The sequence below is a fragment of the Leptosomus discolor genome, chromosome 20, assembly GCF_034619465.1.
Source record: "Leptosomus discolor isolate bLepDis1 chromosome 20, bLepDis1.hap2, whole genome shotgun sequence".
NCBI lineage: Eukaryota > Metazoa > Chordata > Aves > Leptosomiformes > Leptosomidae > Leptosomus > Leptosomus discolor.
The window spans coordinates 3,331,905-3,353,089 of NC_141410.1; the positions used below are offsets into that span (position 1 = coordinate 3,331,905).

General features: G+C 45.1%; 1 protein-coding gene across 5 annotated transcripts in view; it reads left to right on the plus strand.

Moving 5' to 3' along the window:
* The window catches only part of UBR4 (ubiquitin protein ligase E3 component n-recognin 4), a 79,156-nt gene that overhangs the window by 37,009 nt on the left and 20,962 nt on the right, over positions 1–21,185 (plus strand). For 2 of the 5 annotated variants that reach the window (XM_086476301.1, XM_086476302.1), the window contains 31 exons: positions 32–153; positions 735–846; positions 1,383–1,513; positions 1,654–1,831; positions 2,023–2,127; positions 2,638–2,775; positions 3,435–3,603; positions 4,339–4,435; positions 4,855–4,962; positions 5,438–5,554; positions 6,740–6,949; positions 7,682–7,831; positions 8,561–8,788; positions 8,895–8,973; positions 9,469–9,711; positions 10,638–10,806; positions 11,422–11,566; positions 12,280–12,365; positions 12,724–12,811; positions 12,946–13,139; positions 14,185–14,424; positions 15,578–15,716; positions 16,223–16,348; positions 16,517–16,645; positions 17,091–17,434; positions 17,672–17,762; positions 18,128–18,212; positions 18,608–18,735; positions 19,386–19,515; positions 20,014–20,171; positions 20,676–20,785. In XM_086476301.1, the coding sequence (XP_086332427.1) occupies positions 32–153; positions 735–846; positions 1,383–1,513; positions 1,654–1,831; positions 2,023–2,127; positions 2,638–2,775; positions 3,435–3,603; positions 4,339–4,435; positions 4,855–4,962; positions 5,438–5,554; positions 6,740–6,949; positions 7,682–7,831; positions 8,561–8,788; positions 8,895–8,973; positions 9,469–9,711; positions 10,638–10,806; positions 11,422–11,566; positions 12,280–12,365; positions 12,724–12,811; positions 12,946–13,139; positions 14,185–14,424; positions 15,578–15,716; positions 16,223–16,348; positions 16,517–16,645; positions 17,091–17,434; positions 17,672–17,762; positions 18,128–18,212; positions 18,608–18,735; positions 19,386–19,515; positions 20,014–20,171; positions 20,676–20,785 (4,549 nt within the window). Of the gene's footprint in view, positions 1–31; positions 154–734; positions 847–1,382; positions 1,514–1,653; positions 1,832–2,022; positions 2,128–2,619; positions 2,776–3,434; positions 3,604–4,338; positions 4,436–4,854; positions 4,963–5,437; positions 5,555–6,739; positions 6,950–7,681; positions 7,832–8,560; positions 8,789–8,894; positions 8,974–9,468; positions 9,712–10,637; positions 10,807–11,421; positions 11,567–12,279; positions 12,366–12,723; positions 12,812–12,945; positions 13,140–14,184; positions 14,425–15,577; positions 15,717–16,222; positions 16,349–16,516; positions 16,646–17,090; positions 17,435–17,671; positions 17,763–18,127; positions 18,213–18,607; positions 18,736–19,385; positions 19,516–20,013; positions 20,172–20,675; positions 20,786–21,185 lie in introns of all 5 variants that reach the window. The other 3 variants (XM_086476300.1, XM_086476303.1, XM_086476304.1) reach the window with 3 other exon arrangements.

The window sequence follows — 21,185 nt, forward strand, 5'->3', positions numbered from 1 at the left end:
TGGTTACCGTCCTACTTGTATTCCTCCTTAGGTCTCACTCACGTTGAAGCCACAGTCAATGCTTTGGTGGATATTATCCATGGATACTGCACGTGTGAACTGGATTGTATCCATACAGCATCCAAGATCTACATGCAGATGCTACTTTGCCCAGTATGTAATCCGGCTCTGCTCTGCTTCAGCGTGTAACACTGCACCAGGGGAGGTTTAGATTGGAAGTTAGGGAAAACTTCTTCACTGAAAGGTTTATCAAGCCCTGGAACCGGCTGCCCAGGGAAGTGGTGGAGTCACCATCCCTGGAGGTGTTTAAAAGACATGTAGACGTGGTGCATAGGGGCGTGGTTTAGTGGGACTTGGCAGTGCTGGGTTAACGGTTGGACTCGATGTTCTTAAAGGTCTTTTCCAACCAAAATGATTCTGTAATATGGAGAGAATTAAATAGAGGTAGAATGATAATACATAGCACACATACGAAATAGAGGTGTGCAGCCAGAAGGGAATCAAGGGGAAATTTCTCTCTCCTTGTGTTTTAGTAATGTTGGTCAGGTGCTGCATGTGGAGCAATGCTTTATGGCTGGCAGGGGAAACGGGGAGTTTAGCAGTTAGGCAGTGACACGTGTCTGTCTTGAATTATGACCAAGGGAGTTGTAAGTGTGTTTTTAGCTGTCTTTCCAAACACTGTGAATAAGCACTTAAAGGTTAAGAAGTTTAATGACTAACTGTTAACCCTCTAGGATCCTGCAGTGAGCTTTTCTTGCAAACAAGCTTTGATCAGAGTGCTGAGACCAAGGAACAAGCGGAGACACGTCACCTTGCCATCGTCCCCTCGGAGCAATACTCCTATGGGTATGCAAGATCCATTCATCTTTGCCTTTAAATGAGCATGACCTACTCGTCAGAACAGACAAGAAAATAAAGTAGTCTTATAAATTGGTTATAAAAATGGTCTTTCTTCTTTCTTTTGCTCTCTCGTGCCCCCTAAAACCCTATTTTATGTTTGGTTTTTTTTAAATAAATGTTCACCTCTTCTTTGATATTCCAGGATTCAAAGAGGAGAGATCTCTCAGATATTCCCCTCTCAGTGATAGGGAAAGCTGATTGTTTTATCTAGGGGGTAGTAATCCAGACTGTCGTAGTATTTCTGTGCATATTTTCAAGTCCTTGTAAGTCAGTCATAAGGATGTGTGCAGACCCCAATTAGGGGATCAGATCTCCACCCGAGAGATGCTTTTTTGAGCATTGATGTGAAATGTAGTTGTCAAGGAATTATTAGTGACTGGGGGTAAACTGAGGATAGCTTAGGGGTTTTTCCAATGTTAAGTACCTTGTTTGTGATGATGTGAGGAATGAGTGCATTTGTGAATCAATCCTTTGTAACTCAGGAGATAAGGATGATGACGACGATGACGATGCAGAAGACAAGCTGCAGAGTTCTGGGATAGCAAATGGTGAGCATATCCGACAAGAAAGCCAGGAGCAGAGCGAAGTTGATCACGGGGACTTCGAGATGGTGGTAAGTCCAGAGTGCTTCTTTTTGGAGCCTTTTCAGTATGTTAGGTACTTGAGTTTAATTCGGTTACGGTGAATCCGTTTGTAGTGCTCCACTAGCTGGTGTGCTTCGGTGAAAGCTCTCACTGTGTTTCCTCTCCATAGTCTGAGTCTATGGTTCTGGAGACCTCTGAAAATGTGAATAACGGGAACCCTTCTCCCCTGGAGGCTCTTCTGGCTGGAGCAGAGGGATTCCCTCCTATGCTGGATATTCCTCCAGATGCAGATGATGAAACAATGGTGGAATTGGCTATTGCCCTGAGCCTGCAACAAGATCAGCAAGGTAAGATGCAGGCATTATGGGCAGTCAAAGAGGTAAATAGAGTCTGAGGAAACTGGGAAAGAAACAAAGCAGAAGCTGTTGATGTTACCACCACAAAGCAAAGATAATAGAACTATAAAACATAGGAAAGAGGCTGGGGTTAATGTAGTTGTCTCATAGAAAGATACTTACAGGTTTTTTTCTCCTTGCAGGGAGCAGTAGTAGTGCACTTGGACTTCAGAGCTTAGGACTGTCTGGCCAAGCACCCAGTTCTTCTTCACTTGATGCCGGAACACTCTCAGATACAACAGCATCAGGTAACTGTTCACTGCTAGGAATCATGCTTTTTTTCATTTTAACCTAAATAGTGACTTAAAAGTTGTTTGTAGATACGGTTTGGAAGAACCGATTATTAGTGTTGACTTCATGTATTTTTGATAGTGTATTTATGGCCTTTTCCTGCTTTGATGGACTTTAATTGTAGGCTTCTGAGGAAGTCATTTCCTCTCCTTAAAATAAAACAGACAAAACTAACCAGATACTGTATTTCCTTTGCATTTATAAAAAATAAGACATTGTTCTTCAAGTAACTTGCATGATTGTCTATTTGATGAGAAGGTTTCCTTCTCAGGATATCTTCCCTCCACTGCTTTTAGCAGGCTTAAATGTACTGATGGACGCTTCTAAGTTCCGTCTTGATTTGTAGTTGAAAATTGACACAAAACCCAAAGACAAGCATTTGTGGTGTTTCTTTTGTAGCATGTGCATCTTCTGAAATTATATCAAGGCAGTGTTTTTACTTGTAACAGCTCTCTTTATTCTCTTAGCTCCAGCGTCTGATGATGAAGGCAGCACAGCTGCAACGGATGGCTCAACGCTTCGGACTTCGCCTGCAGACCATGGTGGGAGCGTGGGCTCCGAGAGCGGTGGCAGCGCGGTGGACTCCGTAGCTGGTGAGCACAGCGGTAAGTGTCTCCTGCTGCACCAGCATCTGTACACCTGTTTTCTACCGTCAGGGGACTTTACCAAAGTGAGAGGGGGTGGTTAATCACTGGCAAAGATGAAATCTCTGTTCCAAATCCATGGTGCCATGCATCATTTCACGGTTGCTGCCAAAACGCCGTACAGGCTGGATGTTTGCTCGCTTTTTGTAGTTCTCCAGAAGTGTGGAATCTGCAGTAGTTTTTGCTGGCCTGTAATAACAGAATGCAGCAGTCTAGCACAAGAGTGAAAGAGTTCACTATGCTGCTGAATAAGTTTGGATGAGATAGAATTAATTTCTCTCTTTTTTTGCTTGGGACTGATACCCCGGTAAAATAATCACAGCCTTTTATTACAAAAAAATTATGTCCAAGCTGCCCATCCACGCCTCTTCTGACTGAGTTTAAATTACTGCTGTGGAACCGATTCAGTCTGGGCCACCAAGATGAGGCTGGCAGACAAAAGACTGTTAAGTTGCATCTGTAGAAATGACTCTCTTCTAGCTTCATGAAGGTGACCAAAGACACCGTCTCCTTAGAACTGTAATTCCAAAGTTCAGCTGTGTCGGTTGCTAGGAAGCAGGCAGGATGCCTGTTGAATTGTGCTGACTTTGTCTTTCCCTTTTTTTGTTTTTCTTTTTCAGTATCTGGCCGTAGTAGTGCCTATGGGGACACGACAGCTGAGGGCCACCCTGCTGGACCAGGCAGCGTCAGCTCGAGCACAGGCGCTATCAGCACTACCACGGGCCAGCAAGAGGGAGACGGTTCAGAAGGGGAAGGGGAGGCAGAGGGAGACGTCCACACCAGCAACAGGCAAGGGGCTTTGTTTTCCTCTTCCAGAATAGCACATCTGGTCTGCAGCGCCGTTGTTGAGTGAGGAGCGGACTGTAGGTGCTGACATGTGTGGCGTATGATTTGTGACTCTGTTGAGCTGTAAAAATCCAAAGTCAAAAACACAGAATAGAACAAACTGCCGTTGCAAAATGCCTCCCTCTGTGCATTCACCATGTAACGTGTTGCACACACCTAATGTGCATCCCACAAAACTGCTGCTTGTATGAAGTGATGAAAAAATCCTGCCTGAGTCTGGTAAACTGAGGAATCGCTGAAATCTACAGCTTGGAAGCTTGTGAAATTCAGCGTTAGGAAAAAAGTACGTGCAAGAGCGCTAGGCACTTTGAGAAAGATCTGCAGCTTTTCATTCTGTGGGAACAGATGCTCAGTCATTTTTGCAGTGCAGTTTGGAACTGATCTGTAGTGTCTGTTTCTAGGCAGTTGAATTCTGCAGGTGGTCGTGCTAGGCAGTGTAGTTCTGAAGTGAATAACCACATCCATTGTCAGAGTTGCTCTACATCTTTGACGTTGCTTGACTGTGAAGTCTGAGGGAGTCCGCTCCTGTCTGGGGGGATTTGATGACCTTAAGATTTCCTCATGCTCTGAACTTGTGTGGTAAATCGTGGCGCTCTGTGGGTGATCCTGCTGGGTCCGATATTTCTTGTGGTGGATCTGAAGTGCTTCGTGTCTGATTCCTGGCTTCTGACTTCCCAGGCTGCACATGGTCCGACTGATGTTGCTGGAGAGGCTGCTGCAAAACTTACCTCAGCTGAGGAATGTTGGAGGAGTCCGGGCCATTCCTTATATGCAGGTGAGTGAGGAGCGCTCAGAAGTTAAGCCTTAATCAAACAGTTAATCACTACTGCTGCCAGCTTTCTGGTTGCATGTGCTTTTCTCTTTCCTGCCTGGTCATGGTGTGTGAGTCCGTCTCTAAACTGTTCGATCTGTTGCACAGCTTTCCTTACCCTAGAGTTTTGCTAGACTTGTACCCTTCTCAGTGTGGTGTTACAGCTGGCTCCGGAGCCTGAGGGCTAAAATCCTTGAACCCCGATGTATTTGGGAGGGTCTTTTGGGTTTATACTGAACGTTCATATTGGGCTGTGACAGCACAGGCAGGAAAGAACGTAGATTAATCGAGATGAAATCTGCCATGTTTTGTGAAAGATAATCTGTATTTATCTTGAAAACATGGAACCTGCCTTCTGTTAATTATCTGACTTCTGTTGCCAGGTTATTTTGATGCTCACAACAGACCTAGATGGAGATGACGAGAAAGATAAAGGAGCTTTAGATAACCTTCTGTCCCAACTGATTGCAGAACTGTGCATGGACAAAAAGGTCAGCTGTAGTATGTGCACACACTCTCGATTTGCTCCTTCTAGACAGGGTGTCTTTCCGTGGAGGAATTAGATGCATGGGAGTCATAGAAACACATTGCTGTGTGGCTGTGTTCAGGCAGTTTATGTCTCTTGGCTCACTTCACATAAGGTAGAAAACGACATGAGTGTAACTCTCACGGTTTCCTGGTTCTGGCATCCACAAATGAGCATGGAAATTTGTTTTGCTTGAATTAAGCTCTTAAAACAGACATGATCAGTAATGCATAATTGATATATATAGCTTTTCATTTGTGTGATACTGTTCTCTGGCATCCAGGCCACTGTCTACCCTTATATTGAGGAATTTGTGCTGCTTTTTTAGTATTACTGCTCGAGCTTAAATTAGAAATGCTTCATGAGGATCAGAGCACTGAAATTTAGACGCTTAGGACATTGCGCTGAGCTCTGTAAGTAAGCAAGCTCTCTCCCTGCAGGATGTGTCTAAGAAAAATGAACGCTCTCCTGTGAATGAAGTGCACTTGGTGGTAATGAGGCTGCTTAGTGTGTTCATGTCCAGAACTAAATCAGGATCCAAGTCTTCCATTTGTGAGGTACATTCTTCAAATTGGTTTGTCAGGGGAATGATGTGGTTGGGGGGCTTTTGGTCATCGAAAATGGTCTAAAAGCTGCTAGCTGAAATAGCTGGTGTAAATCTGAAAAACAGTTAAACGTGCTTTGGAGAAAATGACAAGGACTCTGTAAAGTTACTTGGCTCTTGTGAAAAAAGACCTTTGCTGAAACTCAGAATGGAGGAAACCAGCATGTAAAGGCGACTGGATTCACTTGTTTTGTGCCCGGTTTCTGACTGAGCTAAGGGCAGTACATTAACGATGTTATTTAAAACGGTGTAGCAGATTTTTTCCTTGCATCTTACTGGTGCTGAAGGGGTTAAAGAGGATTTGTAATGTGATTATTGGAAAGCAATATGCTGCTGTGTCAACGTAAAAGTCGCTAAGAGGATTCCTTAGATATTTGTTGCTAAAAGGTACAGTAATAAGGCATAAAAAGCAGTATGTGTGGTGGGAAGGAGATTAATAAAAAAGCATAGAGGTTAAAAAATTTAGTCTGAACTGCATCAAATTTTAATGAGCTTATGAGCTGTGGGGTTTGTTTGGATTTACAGGGCTGCTTTAATAGTTTTATTTACAGTAGCTTTTTCTCCAGCCTTTGTTATTCACTTGAGCTTCCCACAGAAATCAAAGCTCATCGTCTTGCAGAATGCAGGTGGAGCAATACCTGGGTGGAGCAAAGCCTCTGAGCGGCATCTGCAACAGGGACTCTTTCTCTACCAGGATTCACGCCCAGTGGCCAAATCCCAGATAAACAAATAGAAATCCCAACTTTAAAAAAAAAAAAAAAAAATAAAAAAAAAAGGAGGGGGAAAAAAAAAAAAAGAAGGAAAAAAGCCCTAGTCGTCTAATCCATAGCAGAGTGGCCTCTGGCACATGTGTCGAGGGGAGATTAGACTTAAGAGGAGATTTTATTTGTTTTCCTTTACTAAGCGCTTGTTCAAAAGAGTCTCTGTAAATATTTGAGTTGCTTTTCATAAACACAAAAAACCCAAAAACCCCAACCTCAAACAAACCCCAAACTTAAAAGCTGCCTGTAAAGTTTCATAGAAACCTGCTCTCTTAGTCATACTGTCAGCAACTGCTGCCTGATTCTCACAGCTTCCCTTGCTCTTCCGACACGGTGGTTCTCAGGTGCTTTAGTAATCCATCTCCTCTTTGTTTCAGTCTTCCTCCCTCATCTCTAGTGCCACTGCTGCTGCGTTGTTGAGCTCTGGTGCCGTTGACTACTGTCTGCATGTGCTGAAGTCTTTGCTGGAGTACTGGAAAAGCCAGCAGAATGATGAGGAGCCTGTAGCCACCAGCCAGCTCCTGAAACCTCACACTACTTCTTCTCCACCTGACATGAGCCCTTTTTTCCTCCGCCAGTACGTGAAGGTGAGGCCTCCCCTGTGCCATTGGCTTTACATGACCTGCATTAAAAGGCTGCTGCACAGAAGCAGGTGAAAGCATCTTTGCGGAACTGGGTGTTCCCTTAGTAGTGTGATTAAAATCCGTTCCCTTAGTGCACAGTTACAACTAGGATTGCTCCAAGTTCTCTCCAAGCAGCCCAGCTCGCTGTATCCATCAGTGCACTCCTAAACCAGGTGGTTCTGTGGAGCTGCTGTCACCGTTTCTGGCTGAAGTGTTAATCTTCCTGAGGGGAAGCTACTCCATCGCGTAACTCTTTTTGCTTGGCAGGCAGAATTTCTGAACCACCGCTCTGTGCTGTGGCAAGGAAGCCTGGCTGTTGATGGGGATTTCCACACTAAATCCTAGACCTGTTCAACCACCGTGATGCCTTTATGCTAAGATGCTGCTGGGGAAGGGGGGGGCTTTGATATGTGTGCAGGTGCAGTGAAAAACTGTCTCCTGAGTTGAAAGCTCCTGTGTTAAAATGCTTTATTACTGCAGACTAGCTTACTGCATCCCAGGGGTTGCCATCTAGCTAAAGTCGTTGTGCAGGTTTGTTGGCTTGTTTTATGTATCAGCTGGCAGCCTTTCTTCTGGCTGCAAAGGTGCAGAAAAGCTTTGGGTTTGGAAAATCAGTAAGTGCACCCTTGTAGTTTGGCACGACGCCACACTGGGAGTGTTCAGTGGCAGAGCCCGCTGGATTGCTCTTGCTTTCAGGGTCATGCTGCGGATGTGTTTGAGGCCTACACTCAGCTCCTGACAGAGATGGTGCTGCGGCTGCCCTATCAGATCAAGAAGATTGCAGACACAAACTCCCGCATCCCACCTCCCATCTTTGATCACTCCTGGTTCTACTTTTTGTCTGAGGTAAGTGAGAACTTGATACACCTACGGATTTTACCAAAACCAATTCCGGTAACGTTCCCTTTCATGGGAGAGACGAGCTTTTGCAGAACTGATCTCAGCTCCATCTCTGATTTTTAATCCCCCTTGAAAGAAGGTGAACTGCTGGTTTTGTTTTATTCCTGCTTGAACAGGAATCTGTAGGAAAGGAATCTGTAGGAAAGCATACACAACAAATAAAATTGCTATTATTTTCTGTAACTCAGTGTTTGCTGCCAGAAAACTTGAATATAAATCCTTCTCTGAGATGGTAAAGTGTAACACCGTGCTCGGCTGTTGGTACTTAACTTAGTCCTTACAAAAGAAATCAGTAAGATATTTGGAGTATATCTTTCCAGTTCCTTTGGCTGAGTAGCTTCCTGCTTGAGATAACAAGTTATCTTACATATGCACACGTAGGGGGTAGGATTTCTTAATTAGGCTTGACTAGCTTTTTATTTGAGGTAATAGATGACAAAAATAGTTTTCATAAACGGTTTCACAGTTGCACAGCTCAGGATGCTGCAGTGTTGCTGGGCAGTGTTTCTTCTGCCTGTGACTTACAGGTGACTTTCCAGTACCTTAAAGCTGACAGATTCATGAATGCATCTTCCATATCTTTTCTTTTGTAAGAAAACACACCGTGTTTTTGTTGGCGCAGGCTACCTGCTGGTGAGTTCACAATGCTGATGTTGTCGGCTTTTCTTTGTCTAGTACCTGATGATCCAGCAGACTCCATTCGTGCGCCGCCAAGTCCGCAAGCTTTTGCTCTTCATCTGCGGATCCAAGGATAAGTACCGCCAGCTCAGAGACCTTCACACGTTGGACTCCCACGTTCGCGGAATCAAAAAGCTCCTGGAAGAGCAAGGCATTTTCCTGCGTGCCAGCGTGGTGACGGCAAGTTCAGGCTCTGCCCTGCAGTACGATACGTTGATCAGCTTGGTAAGGAAAAGCCTACCAGTAGGAAAAGTGTGTGTTGTATTTGTGTAAGATGTCAGTAAGAGGAATACTGCCACGGTCTTTAATCCTGTCCCGTTGTGCCTTTCAGATGGAACATTTAAAGGCTTGTGCAGAGATCGCCACACAGCGAACAGTAAACTGGCAGAAATTCTGCATTAAAGATGACTGTGAGTTCTTTCTCTGAGAGTATTTGAGGGAGCGGAGGGGACGCGTTGCATCTCGTGATTTGAATCAAGACTTCTCAGATGGGGAAGCTCAGCAGAGGGGAAGGGGGGACACAGCTGAGAGTTTGGAGCAGGCCTGAACTGCTGCCCGTACTAATGATTGCAGTGCTCTAATTGTGTCTGTTCCTCAGCTAAAGGGCGCACTACGGTGTCATGGATAACTTACAAGAACATGAATAGGGGATCTGTTCTCTTGCTTGCACCACTGTTGTTCCAGTGTGTAGTTTGGGATGAAACACTTTACCTTGGTGTACCCAAACATTATGCTCCTGTAGTGCAGGGACAGGAAGGTTCTGAGTTTATGAGATGGTCCTTGTCATGTTCAAAGGGTTTTGTGGTTTAGGTTGGGGGGTTTTCGGCTTGTTGTGGGTTGGTTTTGGGTTTGTTTTGTTTTTGTTTTAAATTCAGGCTTCAAAAGTTTTCTTTTTTCCTCTGCAGCGGTTCTCTATTTCCTCCTTCAAGTCAGCTTCCTAGTAGATGAAGGAGTGTCGCCAGTTCTCCTGCAGCTGCTGTCTTGTGCTCTGTGTGGCAGTAAAGTGCTGTCTGTGGCTTCATCCTCTGGATCATCAAGCACCTCTTCCACCTCTGCTCCTGCAGCGTCAGGCTCTGGGCAGCCAGCAACACAGAGCAAATCCTCCACTAAAAAGAGCAAGAAGGAAGAAAAGGAAAAGGAGCGAGAGGGTGAGCTGCAGCTGTGCCCTCTTCTGTGGTGGTTTTAGGGATGAAGCCTGCTCCTCTCAGCCTTTCCTATTCTATTTAGAGAGAACTGCTTGCTTCTCGTTGTGATAAATGCCACTGCTGTGAAAGGGTTGTGGATCGTGGCCAGGGCACTTGCAGCCTGCAGCAGCAGTTAGGAGAGAAGAGCAGTTTTAGTAGGTTGGAGAGGGGCAAAGATGAAGCAGTAGGCCCTGAGAGTTGGGGCTGGAATTAAGTGCTGGGTATATCCCAAACCCACTGTGAGTATTTATTAACTTGAGTGGGCTTTAAGTTGTCCAGTGGAACTTACCTGTTCTAGTGATGAAGTAGCTTCCGCCTGACTTGCCTGTCCTGGGTTGTAGGAGGTCGAAATGCTCATGGGGGTTAAAGCGGGTACTGGAGGTGCACACCCAGTTAGCTCTGCTCTTCAATGATTCTGTTCAGACTTGTTTCCTCTGTCTGACTTGCAAGCTGTTGGAGCCAGGGCTGCTGCTTAATGGTTATCCAGAATCCTGGGAAAGTAATTAAGCTTTCCTATAAAAGTCATGGGCATAAATTCCCTTTTGGCTTTTCTTCAAGGAACCATTTTGGCTTTCTCTATCAGATGATTCTCTGCGAGTCTTCTCACTGCCCCATGGTTCTTCCTTTTCTTTTTATCAGGATGTGTAGCACATTTCTCACATCCTTACTGGTAAGTTTTCCAGCAGTTTTCATCTGTGTTAGTCAGGAGTACTAGGTTATATTTTTGGAAAAAGAAAGGAACGTTAAACTTGCCTGTTGCCTGAAACACAGTAATTTGTCCGCATTATCCTCACTCTGTGATCTACAAAACAGGAAACTGTCCTGCCTGTGAGATACTCCATTCCTCTGCTTTTTTAAGTCTTTCTTGTGCCCCACCCGGTGTCCCCTAGGCGAGAGTTCGGGCAGTCAGGAAGATCAGCTGTGTACAGCTCTGGTGAACCAGCTGAACAAGTTTGCTGACAAGGAGACCCTCATTCAGTTCCTGCGTTGCTTCTTGCTGGAGTCCAATTCGTCCTCGGTGAGGTGGCAGGCCCACTGCCTCGCGCTCCACATCTACAGGTGAGCTGGGAGGGAGCCTCTGACCTGGCTGTCCTTGGCCAGTCTCAGCTCCCTCACGGGGAGCTCTGCCCTTGTGCAGGAGTTCACGCTGGAGCCTCTGTCCTGAAGGACACTGGAGCTTGCAGACGATTGCGTCCGCTTGAATTGCTCGCGCTATTTTGCGTTATTGGGGCTGGAGGTAGAAGTTGTGACTTACTCATTACTGATCAACTTGAGTTATGATCTGCAAGGAGCATTTCATTTCTGTCTGCAGAATCTGGCTGCTGACGCCTGTGGGAGTAGGTGTTTGTGGGCAAGTGAATTTGAGGCAGATGCAGACTTCCACAGTTAAAAAGTTGGGAGTTAGGTAGGGAAAAGCACACTTCAGGGGGCTGAACTCCTTCAGAACTCTGTTTGGGTGTTACAAGACAGCTGCTTTCCTTTCAGAGAGTGCTAGAAAACAGCTGGTGGCAAGAAGCAGTGAGATTTAACTCTGTGAAGGCTGATGTATAGCAGCATAATAGTTTCCAAATTTGGTGAACTGTAGCATGTATTTGCCTTTTGAGCAAGATTGTGTGCCTTGCAGTCTATATAGCTGACTTTAGAGGCCTAACTGATATGTAAACCATTCAACAGGAACTCTAACAAGTCTCAGCAGGAATTACTGTTGGATCTCATGTGGTCGATCTGGCCAGAACTTCCAGCCTATGGAAGAAAGGCTGCCCAGTTTGTAGATCTCCTGGGATACTTCTCTCTGAAAACACAGCAGACTGAGAAAAAGGTACGGTGTTGTTCTGAAAAGGAGGTGCAGCACCCCAAGTCCTGCTGCGTCCTGTGAATGATGTTAGTGCTCTTTTATGGTACAGCTGGGACAAGTTTTCTGTCAAAAGAGCTTCTGGTGGAAATTTTTTTCGTCCCTAAAACTTGAATGTTAAAAAAGGCGGCAGGATCCTTAAAAATCTGTGCTCCCCAATTTTTATTTGTTTCACTGTTTTGGGTTTTTTTTTTGCGAGGGTGGGGCGTTGTTTTATTTAGAAGAAAACTACTTTGCCACAGGAAGCCTTTGTGGGAAAAAGAAATTTATCTGCTAGCTCTAATTTATAGGTTTTTGGTATTTTCACTCGTAGAAATCTTTTGTAACCACGACTTTTGAACAAAGGAAGTGGTACGATTTCTTAGGGGACCAGTGGGCTTGAGAACAAATAGTTCAGATGCACTGATACTTGCATGTGTACATTTAAAGAGCTAGGAATGCCTTATGAATCTTGGCAGACATTTGCAGTGATTGGCTGATGAATAGCACTGTTATTGTGGTAAAAGTCTCATTTTAGGGTCTATTACATTCCTGGGTGATGATTTAACCACATAAATTCCTGTGGGTGCAGTGCATGCATCTTCTGAGGGACCTGGAACGCCACAAGATGAGAAATCTTTATGTCTTTTAGCAATTAAAAAAACTGTTGAGAAGACAGAATTTTCCTAATTGTATTTCAGTTGAAGGAATACTCCCAAAAGGCCGTGGAGATCCTCCGGACTCAAAACCACATTCTTACCAACCATCCTAACTCCAACATTTACAAGTGAGTTACTTCTGACTTTGATCCGTTTCGCTAAAGAGCTTTTCAGCACAGAGCTGTGATCCACAGAGGAATACACAATTCTTCTAATCAACTCGTGGTGGAGGAAGGACCCCTACTGAGATTGCATGCTTGCTGCAGCTGGTCTTGGGAGAATAGCAGATTCCTTTCTGCCATCTGAAAAACGTGCCGTTCTGTGCGCTATCAGCAGTAGTTTGGCTTTGGCTTTTTTTGCTTTCATTTTTGGTAAACGTTACGAAATATTAGGTCCAATTAGGAGGACTATTCCGATTGAATGGTTTGCGTTTAAAACACAGTGAATGCCAAAGTACGTATGTCAGTGTTCTTCCCCTCATTCCAGCACGCTGTCTGGGCTGGTGGAATTTGATGGCTATTACCTGGAGAGCGATCCTTGCCTTGTCTGCAACAATCCAGAGGTGCCCTTCTGTGTAAGTAACTGCTGTTCTTCAACCCTTTCCAGTTTCAGGGGTCCCAACCATTTACAGCAGTGTGCTTTGCTGTGTTTCTGAGGTTTTGGGGATGTAATCGTATAGGCAGTGTGTCCTTGTTTGTGTCTTTCCAGTACATCAAGCTTTCCTCCATCAAAGTGGACACGCGCTATACCACCACCCAGCAAGTGGTGAAACTCATCGGCAGCCACACCATCAGCAAAGTGACGGTGAAGATAGGAGACCTGAAACGCACCAAAATGGTCCGAACCATCAACCTCTATTACAACAACAGGACGGTGCAAGCCATAGTGGAGCTGAAAAACAAGTACGTTCGGCCGTGGGTTTTGTGTGCAAGTCTCTGAATTGGACTTGACGATTTCTACTGAGGTGCCTGGCTGCTTGGTTTAGTGAACGTTCCTTAGACTGTTACTCGTCATTGTCAGCCCACCTCGGGTGGGCTGGTTCTGAATCTCCTCAATAAATTGTCGAAGAAAAGATCCGAATTTCACCTAGAGCTTGAAATACGCCTGTGAAGTTCGTGTGTGCAAACTTTGTGCAGGCTCGGTTCTGAGCCCCTAACTTAATTGTGTGGAAACGAGTATTAATACCAAGAGCACGTCCTGGGAAGTTTGACTCTGGAAGGGATTTGGACCTTGCAGCGTGGCCAGAAATGCAGGAAGCGTTAACATTAGTTGTTTGAAGCCATATAGTAGAATTAAACTTAGAAGTTGGGTGGCCTAACTCTCAGCAGCTGCTTTACCTGTGAAAAATGGCTCCTTTTCAGTACATTGCTCAGTCTGGAGCCAGTTCTGCTTATATGCTTTCCCTTCTGACTTCTTGAGATGTTCTCACCAGAATCAGATCTCTTTGGCTTAGGGATTAATCTGTGCCTGCCGCTTATTGCTTATTTGAAGTCTTAATCCTGTGTGACATCACAAGTGGCTGCTGTGGAGAGGATTATGATGTCACAAAGAGAGGATTCTGACTTCAGGTTGAGAATAAGCAGTGGGAGCAGATGAGATCTTTAGAAATAAATATCCTGTTTTCATGCAAATGTCTTTACTAATAAAAAAATGGAGGTGAAAATCCCTAGAAAATGTCTGTAGAATTAAAGTTTTTCCATGAGGCATCAACAGCTCTTTAATCCTAAACAGTCTCTCTCTATGAAGAGGATAAAGGCTTAAAATGTATTTCTGGCTACATATCATGTCAATACAGAAGCTAAGGAAACGAATCCTAGAACTGCTCTCCATTCATCCCATTTAAAGTAGATTTGGAGCCGAGACGGTTGCGTTTGGCTTCTCTTCGTACGTGAGCAGGGAGGGTACTTCCCCGCTGAAAAACCGTGCCGCTTTCTTGCCTTTTCCCAGGCCGGCTCGTTGGCACAAAGCTAAAAAAGTCCAGCTGACCCCAGGCCAGACGGAGGTGAAGATTGATTTGCCGCTGCCCATTGTGGCTTCGAACCTGATGATTGAATTTGCGGATTTCTATGAGAATTACCAGGCTTCCACGGAGACCCTGCAGTGCCCCCGGTGTAGCGCGTCCGTCCCAGCCAACCCGGGGGTGTGCGGGAACTGCGGCGAAAACGTGTACCAGTGCCACAAGTGCAGGTATGTCGTCCTCCCTGCTCCCCACGGAGCCAGCGCCAGGGGTTTACGGAGCCCTTGTGCTGTTGCCCGTGCTGGATGTTCAGCAAAATACCCTGCGATTTAAATAGATGATTCTGGTTAATACAACCGCACAATCAAATTAGTCGAGAAGTATAAAACAGGCTTACAGGGATTTAATGTTAATGCAGGCTAACAAAGGAAACCTGATACGACAATACTGAAAGAAAGCAGAAGTTTCAGATCAAGCCTTCTGAAGTTTGAAAGAGAAAATTCCCAGGAGGAGGTTATTTTTGGCCTGCCTGTTCGAGGCCACGAGGCCGGAGTTCAATTATACCGTTGCAGGGGGGTTTCCCCGCAGGATCCCTGACTTAGCGTGCAGGACAGACAGTGCTGGCTTGTCTGTGCAGAGCTTTGGTTGTTCTCTCCTCGTTCAGAGCAGGGCTCAGGGCGTGATTTACTGTGCGCTGTTCAAGCTTTCACGACAGTATTATAAATCCTTCTCTTTTGTGAGTTTTGTCTCCTTATCTGATATCTCTTCTCCCCTTGATGTTGTCCCATATTCTTCTCTAATCCTCCTGGGATTCAAGGTGTTTAGCAGATTCTTTCCATAGATCAGATGATTACTGGTATATTGAGTTTTCCACATCCCTTCTTGAATTGTGGGAGCTATAAATCAGTTTGTGTCATGCTACTCTAGTCTGCAACGGGAAAATAAGTATGCTGTAGCTAGTCCCACTGCAACTGGGTAAAGAATAAAAGCTATTGAAAGTCTAGACCTTACGAAACAAAATGGTTTCCTTTTATCTGTGTTCTCGTAAAGGGCACAGTGCCCTAGTCTGACGTTCTGCTGGGAATTACTGTAGTTAAAGTAGAGTTGCTAGGAACCAATTCACATCTGTTTCTGCTTTTTCCAGCCAGAATGTGGCACTGGTTCTGTAAAGGGTTTTTTGTTTTGTTTTGTTGCCTGGTTTGTAGGTTTTGATGTACCTCATGTATTTCGCTTGAGGCTCCCCCAGGGCACTTGGGGAGGTTAGACGTTTGAAGGGCCATCCTTCTCTCTTACCTACTGAGTCCATTCATAGCTTACTTCATTGCCTCGCTTACCTTGATAAAGCCTAGCTGCATTCTTTGACCTTTCTGGCTTGCCTTCCAGATCCATTAATTACGACGAGAAAGACCCTTTCCTTTGCAATGCCTGTGGGTTCTGTAAATACGCTCGCTTTGACTTCATGTTGTACGCCAAGCCTTGCTGCGCAGTGGATCCCATAGAAAACGAAGAGGATCGAAAGAAGGTGAGACTAATAGAGCAGATGCATTAATGAAATGCTGTATCTCTCGGCCAGGTCAGCAGTGTAGGGACAGCAGAGGTCCATCCCTCTTGGGAGTAACATGAAAAGCAGTGCTCCTTCAAGGCTTCTCACTGACTAATGCATTCCTTATTGACTGTCTTGCTTCACCAAATAAGTAATTCTTCAAAAGACGTAATTCAGTGCTTTACTTAGAAACTAGTTATCTGACACTGCATCTCTTTGGGGTGCATTTGGGTTGTACTTTGTGCTTTACCATCGCGTCTGAGGAGCCCTGCTAATGAATGAAGAACCTGTTGCCTGTCCCGAAGGATACCAGTGTCAGCAGAGGGGTGCTCGTGGCAGAAGCAGGGTACAGGATCACCATTTATTTATTTTTTTGCCAGAGAAAGGCAAAAGAGACAGAAGACTTGGAGGTTGGTGGTTGTAGTGGTGTAGAATTAAAAACTGTGTCTGAATGTAAAATAAGAGTTTCCCTTTTTTATTCTTAGGCAGTAACGAATATCAACACTCTCCTGGACAAGGCTGACAGGGTGTATCACCAGCTAATGGGGCACCGACCGCAGCTGGAAAACCTTCTGTGTAAAGTGAATGAGGCAGCTCCTGAAAAGCCACAGGTAACAAGGGACAGATGGATCTTGCACAGAACCCCAGGCTGGTGAGACACTGGCCTTTGTACTGCAGAGAGCAACTAAAGGTCCTTTGCCTCAGGTGCTGTTCTGCAGTAGTTACTTTTGTGTGCAGCCTCCATACGTGATTCCTTTTTGTTTTCCCCTCTGTTCCAGGATGAATCTGGTAGTAGTGGAGGGATTAGTTCTACCTCAGCTAGTGTGAATAGATACATACTCCAGTTAGCCCAGGAGTACTGTGGTGACTGCAAGAACTCTTTTGATGAACTTTCCAAAATCATTCAGGTATGATGTGCTTTGATTTGAATTTGGGTCATGTGTTCTGTCACCAGATAACAGTGCATATCAGAAAGAGAAAGCAAGGTGTTGCCATTCTGCGTTTAAGGATAGCGTTAACAATAGGTGATCAGCTGCATATTTTCAGGGAAATAACAAAAATAATCATTTCTAAAAGCTATGTTTACCATTAATACTGTGGATTTGTCCCATTTCCAGTGTTACATTGCATGTAATGTAGACAACAAGCTTTTAAACAGGGCAGATAACTGGGAGTTAGGCTGATATTTCTAATGTTTTTCCCAAGTCTGCCACTGACGTGAAAGATCTTAAGTTTTGAGATACTTGGTTGAGAATGTTTCTCCACAAAATATACGGTGAAAATAACCTGTGAATGGGATTAGCAATTATGTGCTGCCTCACAACGTACATTTCTCTTTTTCTGTGTTTCCAGAAAGTGTTTGCCTCTCGAAAGGAGCTCCTGGAATATGATCTCCAGCAGAGAGAGGCAGCGACAAAGTCCTCGCGAACCACTGTCCAACCCACGTTCACTGCCAGCCAGTATCGTGCCTTGTCTGTTTTAGGCTGTGGCCACACATCGTCAACTAAATGCTATGGCTGTGCCTCAGCCGTCACCGAGCACTGCATAACGTTGCTCCGGGCTTTGGCCACCAACTCTGCCATCAGGCACATCCTTGTGTCCCAGGGCCTTATCCGAGAGCTCTTTGACTACAACTTGCGCCGGGGCGCAGCCACTATGCGGGAGGAGGTCCGTCAGCTCATGTGCCTTCTGACCAGGTTAGGGCCGGTGCGGGGTGTGCAGCCCTGTGACCTCCAGTGAGCTCTGGAAGGCCACGTGCTTGTAAATGCACGATGGGAAAGGAGTTACTTTATAGGGGAGATGCCTTACATCAGCAAGCTGTAGGCTCTAGCTGCTTGTACGTTCGTTATCAACTAAGCTGAAATCCCAGGAGCTTTTGGTATTTAGTACGAGCAGAACATAACGGTGTTCTCTTTTTTTCCTTCTGGAATTAGGGACAATCCAGAGGCCACACAGCAAATGAACGACTTAATCATTGGGAAGGTTTCTGCTGCTCTGAAGGGACACTGGGCAAATCCAGACTTGGTGAGAGACTCCGCTGTTCTCCTATGTCTTTTTTCTGGCCCTCTGCAACTGCTGGTTGCGTCTTCTCTGTTACCATGGTCTGTTTGTAAGATGGAAGGTGTTTGTGTCTTGATAGGAATTAAGATAAACATTAGAGTAAAAAAAATGACGTGATTAGGCATCTGCTTAAGTTTCCTCAGGCAGTTCTGCCTGTCTTGGCTGTTGCTTGCAACTCTCTCAGGTTGCCAGTCGTCCCAAATGGGCGCGGGGTTAAATTTACTTAGATCAACGTGTTTTGAACCTGTGTCTTTTAAGTATCAGAAGGCAAAAAGGACTGCTGCGTCACCAAGGCTTCTTAAGCCTTTGAACATGTGTCTGTGTTACAGGCTAGCAGCCTCCAGTATGAAATGTTGCTGCTAACAGATTCCATCTCAAAGGAAGACAGCTGCTGGGAGCTCCGGCTCCGTTGTGGTGAGTTCCGATGACGAGTGTGAAGGCTTTAGTTTATGCCCAGGTCCACACGCTGTAGTAAGATTTTTGGGAACAGAACTGATGCCAACTCAGCTTGTGATGAGGGTTAAAAATGGAGTTAGCCCCAGATAGCTTTGTCTTGGGGTAGTGCGTTTCTTGCAGCAGGCGTGCTGAGAAATAGAAGGATGGAGGTGTAAAGGCAAGGATGACCAGTCTGTCTTGCTGTAATAGAAAATAATTGTTTTCCATGCATGGCTGCATCAGAATGTGGTAGTTTTGCTTAAGGATATGAGGTCTTACCTAACTGTAAACACTTCTAATGTGCTGTATAGAGCTGTGGAGATGTCCTGTCTGCAGGCCTTACACTGGCATAAACATTTCTGTCTGTCTTGCAGCTCTCAGCCTCTTTCTGATGGCAGTGAACATTAAGACTCCAGTGGTTGTTGAAAACATCACCCTCATGTGCCTGCGCATTCTTCAAAAGCTGGTCAAGCCACCTGCTCCAACCAGCAAGAAAAACAAGGTACTGCCTTAGATGCTGAGCAAAGCATCTGAAAATTTGCTGATTAAAGTCTGGCACACTGATCGCCGTGATTAACATCTTTGTGAGGAAGCCAGGGCTTGCTTTTCCTGGTCGTGGTTACTGGGGAAGTGCAAGTCCTGTGACTCTTGTCTTTGCAGACTGCAAGTTACAGGGAACTGCTTTCCATTTTTTGCTCTTCTTTCGTGGCTTTGACCCCTACTATTCAAAACAGGGCTTTGCTTTTTCCCACTCGGATTTGAGGCAGAGGGAAAGAGCTACTTCAAAGCTACGGCTTGGTTATTTTGGGCAAGCTTTTGGTGCTTTCAACAGCTTTGTAGAATCATGTACCTAAACATGGTATAATCAGGTACTTTTGACTGAGATTTTTAAATGCAGAGCTACAATTCTGATAAGAATTATATTGGTTGGCTGCTCCTTGGTTGTAATTTAAAGTAACGTTTGCAAGGGAGAAGGTATGTTTCTGCTTTGACCTGGCTATCTGATAATCACAGATGGATGTCAAAGATGGGTTTACTGGTACTTCAGTGGTGACTGGAATGAGGCATCTCCCTTAGTTCATCAGTCAGGAGTTACCTTTAAGGGAACAGGCTGTGGCTTTCTGAAGAATCATAAGCTTTTCTGTTTATTAGGATGTGCCTGTGGATGCTCTCACCACTGTGAAGCCTTACAGCAATGAAATCCATGCACAAGCTCAGCTGTGGCTCAAGAGGGACCCCAAAGCATCATATGAAGCTTGGAAGAAGTGCCTCCCTGCCAGAGGTAGTCCTGTGCTTGAAACTCTGTGCAGTTTTGTGAGGGAACATGCATGGCCCTCCAGGTTTAATAAGGAACGTACTTCTGTAGAGTTGTGTTGGCTTCTGTCCTGTGTCATCTCATACCTTCTTTCACACTTAGCTGTGTAGTCCTCAGAGATTGTAGTACTGACTTTTCCAGGCTGTGTTGCTCAAACCCTAAGCAGAAAATGCTCTGTGCCTGAAGAGAACCAGGGGAATGTAAAAAATGAAACATGTTGCTTATTTAAAACGATACGAGCCAACTGAGAAGCTGGCTGAATTCCCTTAGAGGTTATGGGATTTGCATCTGGCTTGGAAATGAACGTAGCTCCACGCAGAAGTGAAAATGGCAGGAGGAAGAAATGAGAAGCCACTCAACTTCTCAGCTGGAGTTTGGAGAGTTCCAGTATGAAGAGAAGAATACAATGGCAGTTTGCAGTTAATAGCTGCTGACAGTTCTGTTGAGCTGTGTTCGATATTGCAGGTGTAGATGCCAGTGGGAAATCTCCCAGCAAAGCTGAGGTTCACCAGCTCTACTTGTCGGAAAAATATGTCTGGAAATGGAAACAGTTCATGAGTCGCCGTGGGAAGAGAACTTGCCCTCTGGATCTCAAGCTGGGACACAACAATTGGCTGCGACAGGTAAACATGGGTGGAAAATCCAGTGGGAGGCACTGGGCAGAGTTAACCACCAGAGATTATTGGCAGTTGTGTGCTTTGCAGACGAATGAGCAGTGATATTTGGGGAGACTGTAACTGACTGCAGCTGATTCCAAGTCAGGTTTGCAGCTTGGCTCCCTTAAAAATACTGCAGTTAAACATTTATCCAATAGTCTGCATGTTCTTGAACTTGGAACCTTTAATTGCCGTGGTGCTTCTGCCTGTCTGCTTAGTTACATTTTGAGTACTGAATTTTCATAGGTTCTGGACAAATTTCTTCATCTTCATGTGGGTTAGTATGTCACCTGCACAGTGCATGTTTAAACATTTTGGTGGCAAGCACAGTAGGCGTTCTCAGAGAATCAAGTCTTTGGAAGAACAAGAGAACGCTGCCACCAGGTCACCAAACTGTCCTAATGTACGCTGTGCCTTTTTGGAAAATACCTCTGGTTTATCTGTGCACATCTTTTAACGCTCTTGCTCTAGGTGCTGTTTACTCCTGCCACTCAAGCGGCACGGCAAGCTGCGTGTACTATTGTGGAAGCTCTGGCTACCTTCCCCAGCCGCAAACAGCAGGTCCTTGATCTCCTGACAAGGTATTTCCATGTTGCCACACTTGGCAGCTCCACGATTGTTTTTCTGTATTTCCCATGAGAATCTCTTCCCTTCTTCCAACTTTTCTCACACCTCTCCCTTGTGAACCTCTAGTTCTCAGGTCTTTTTGGGCTGGATTCTAAAACTTAATTAGCTGGGATGGTGTAGATTTAGGGAGACCTTTGTTTTATTGCTGCGTGGCAATAAGCTATTGCAGTTCTGTACTTTTTCCAGAGGTAAGCAGATGGCGTTCAGCTCTGCGGACAGCATTTCCCCTGCCTCTTAGACAGCAAAATAATAGGGTGAACTCTCTTCCAATTCCTGTGGCATAACTGACCCCAGTAGCACAGCTGGGGAACCCCTCTTTGGGACAAAATACCACTTGAGCCGTCGAGTAATGAT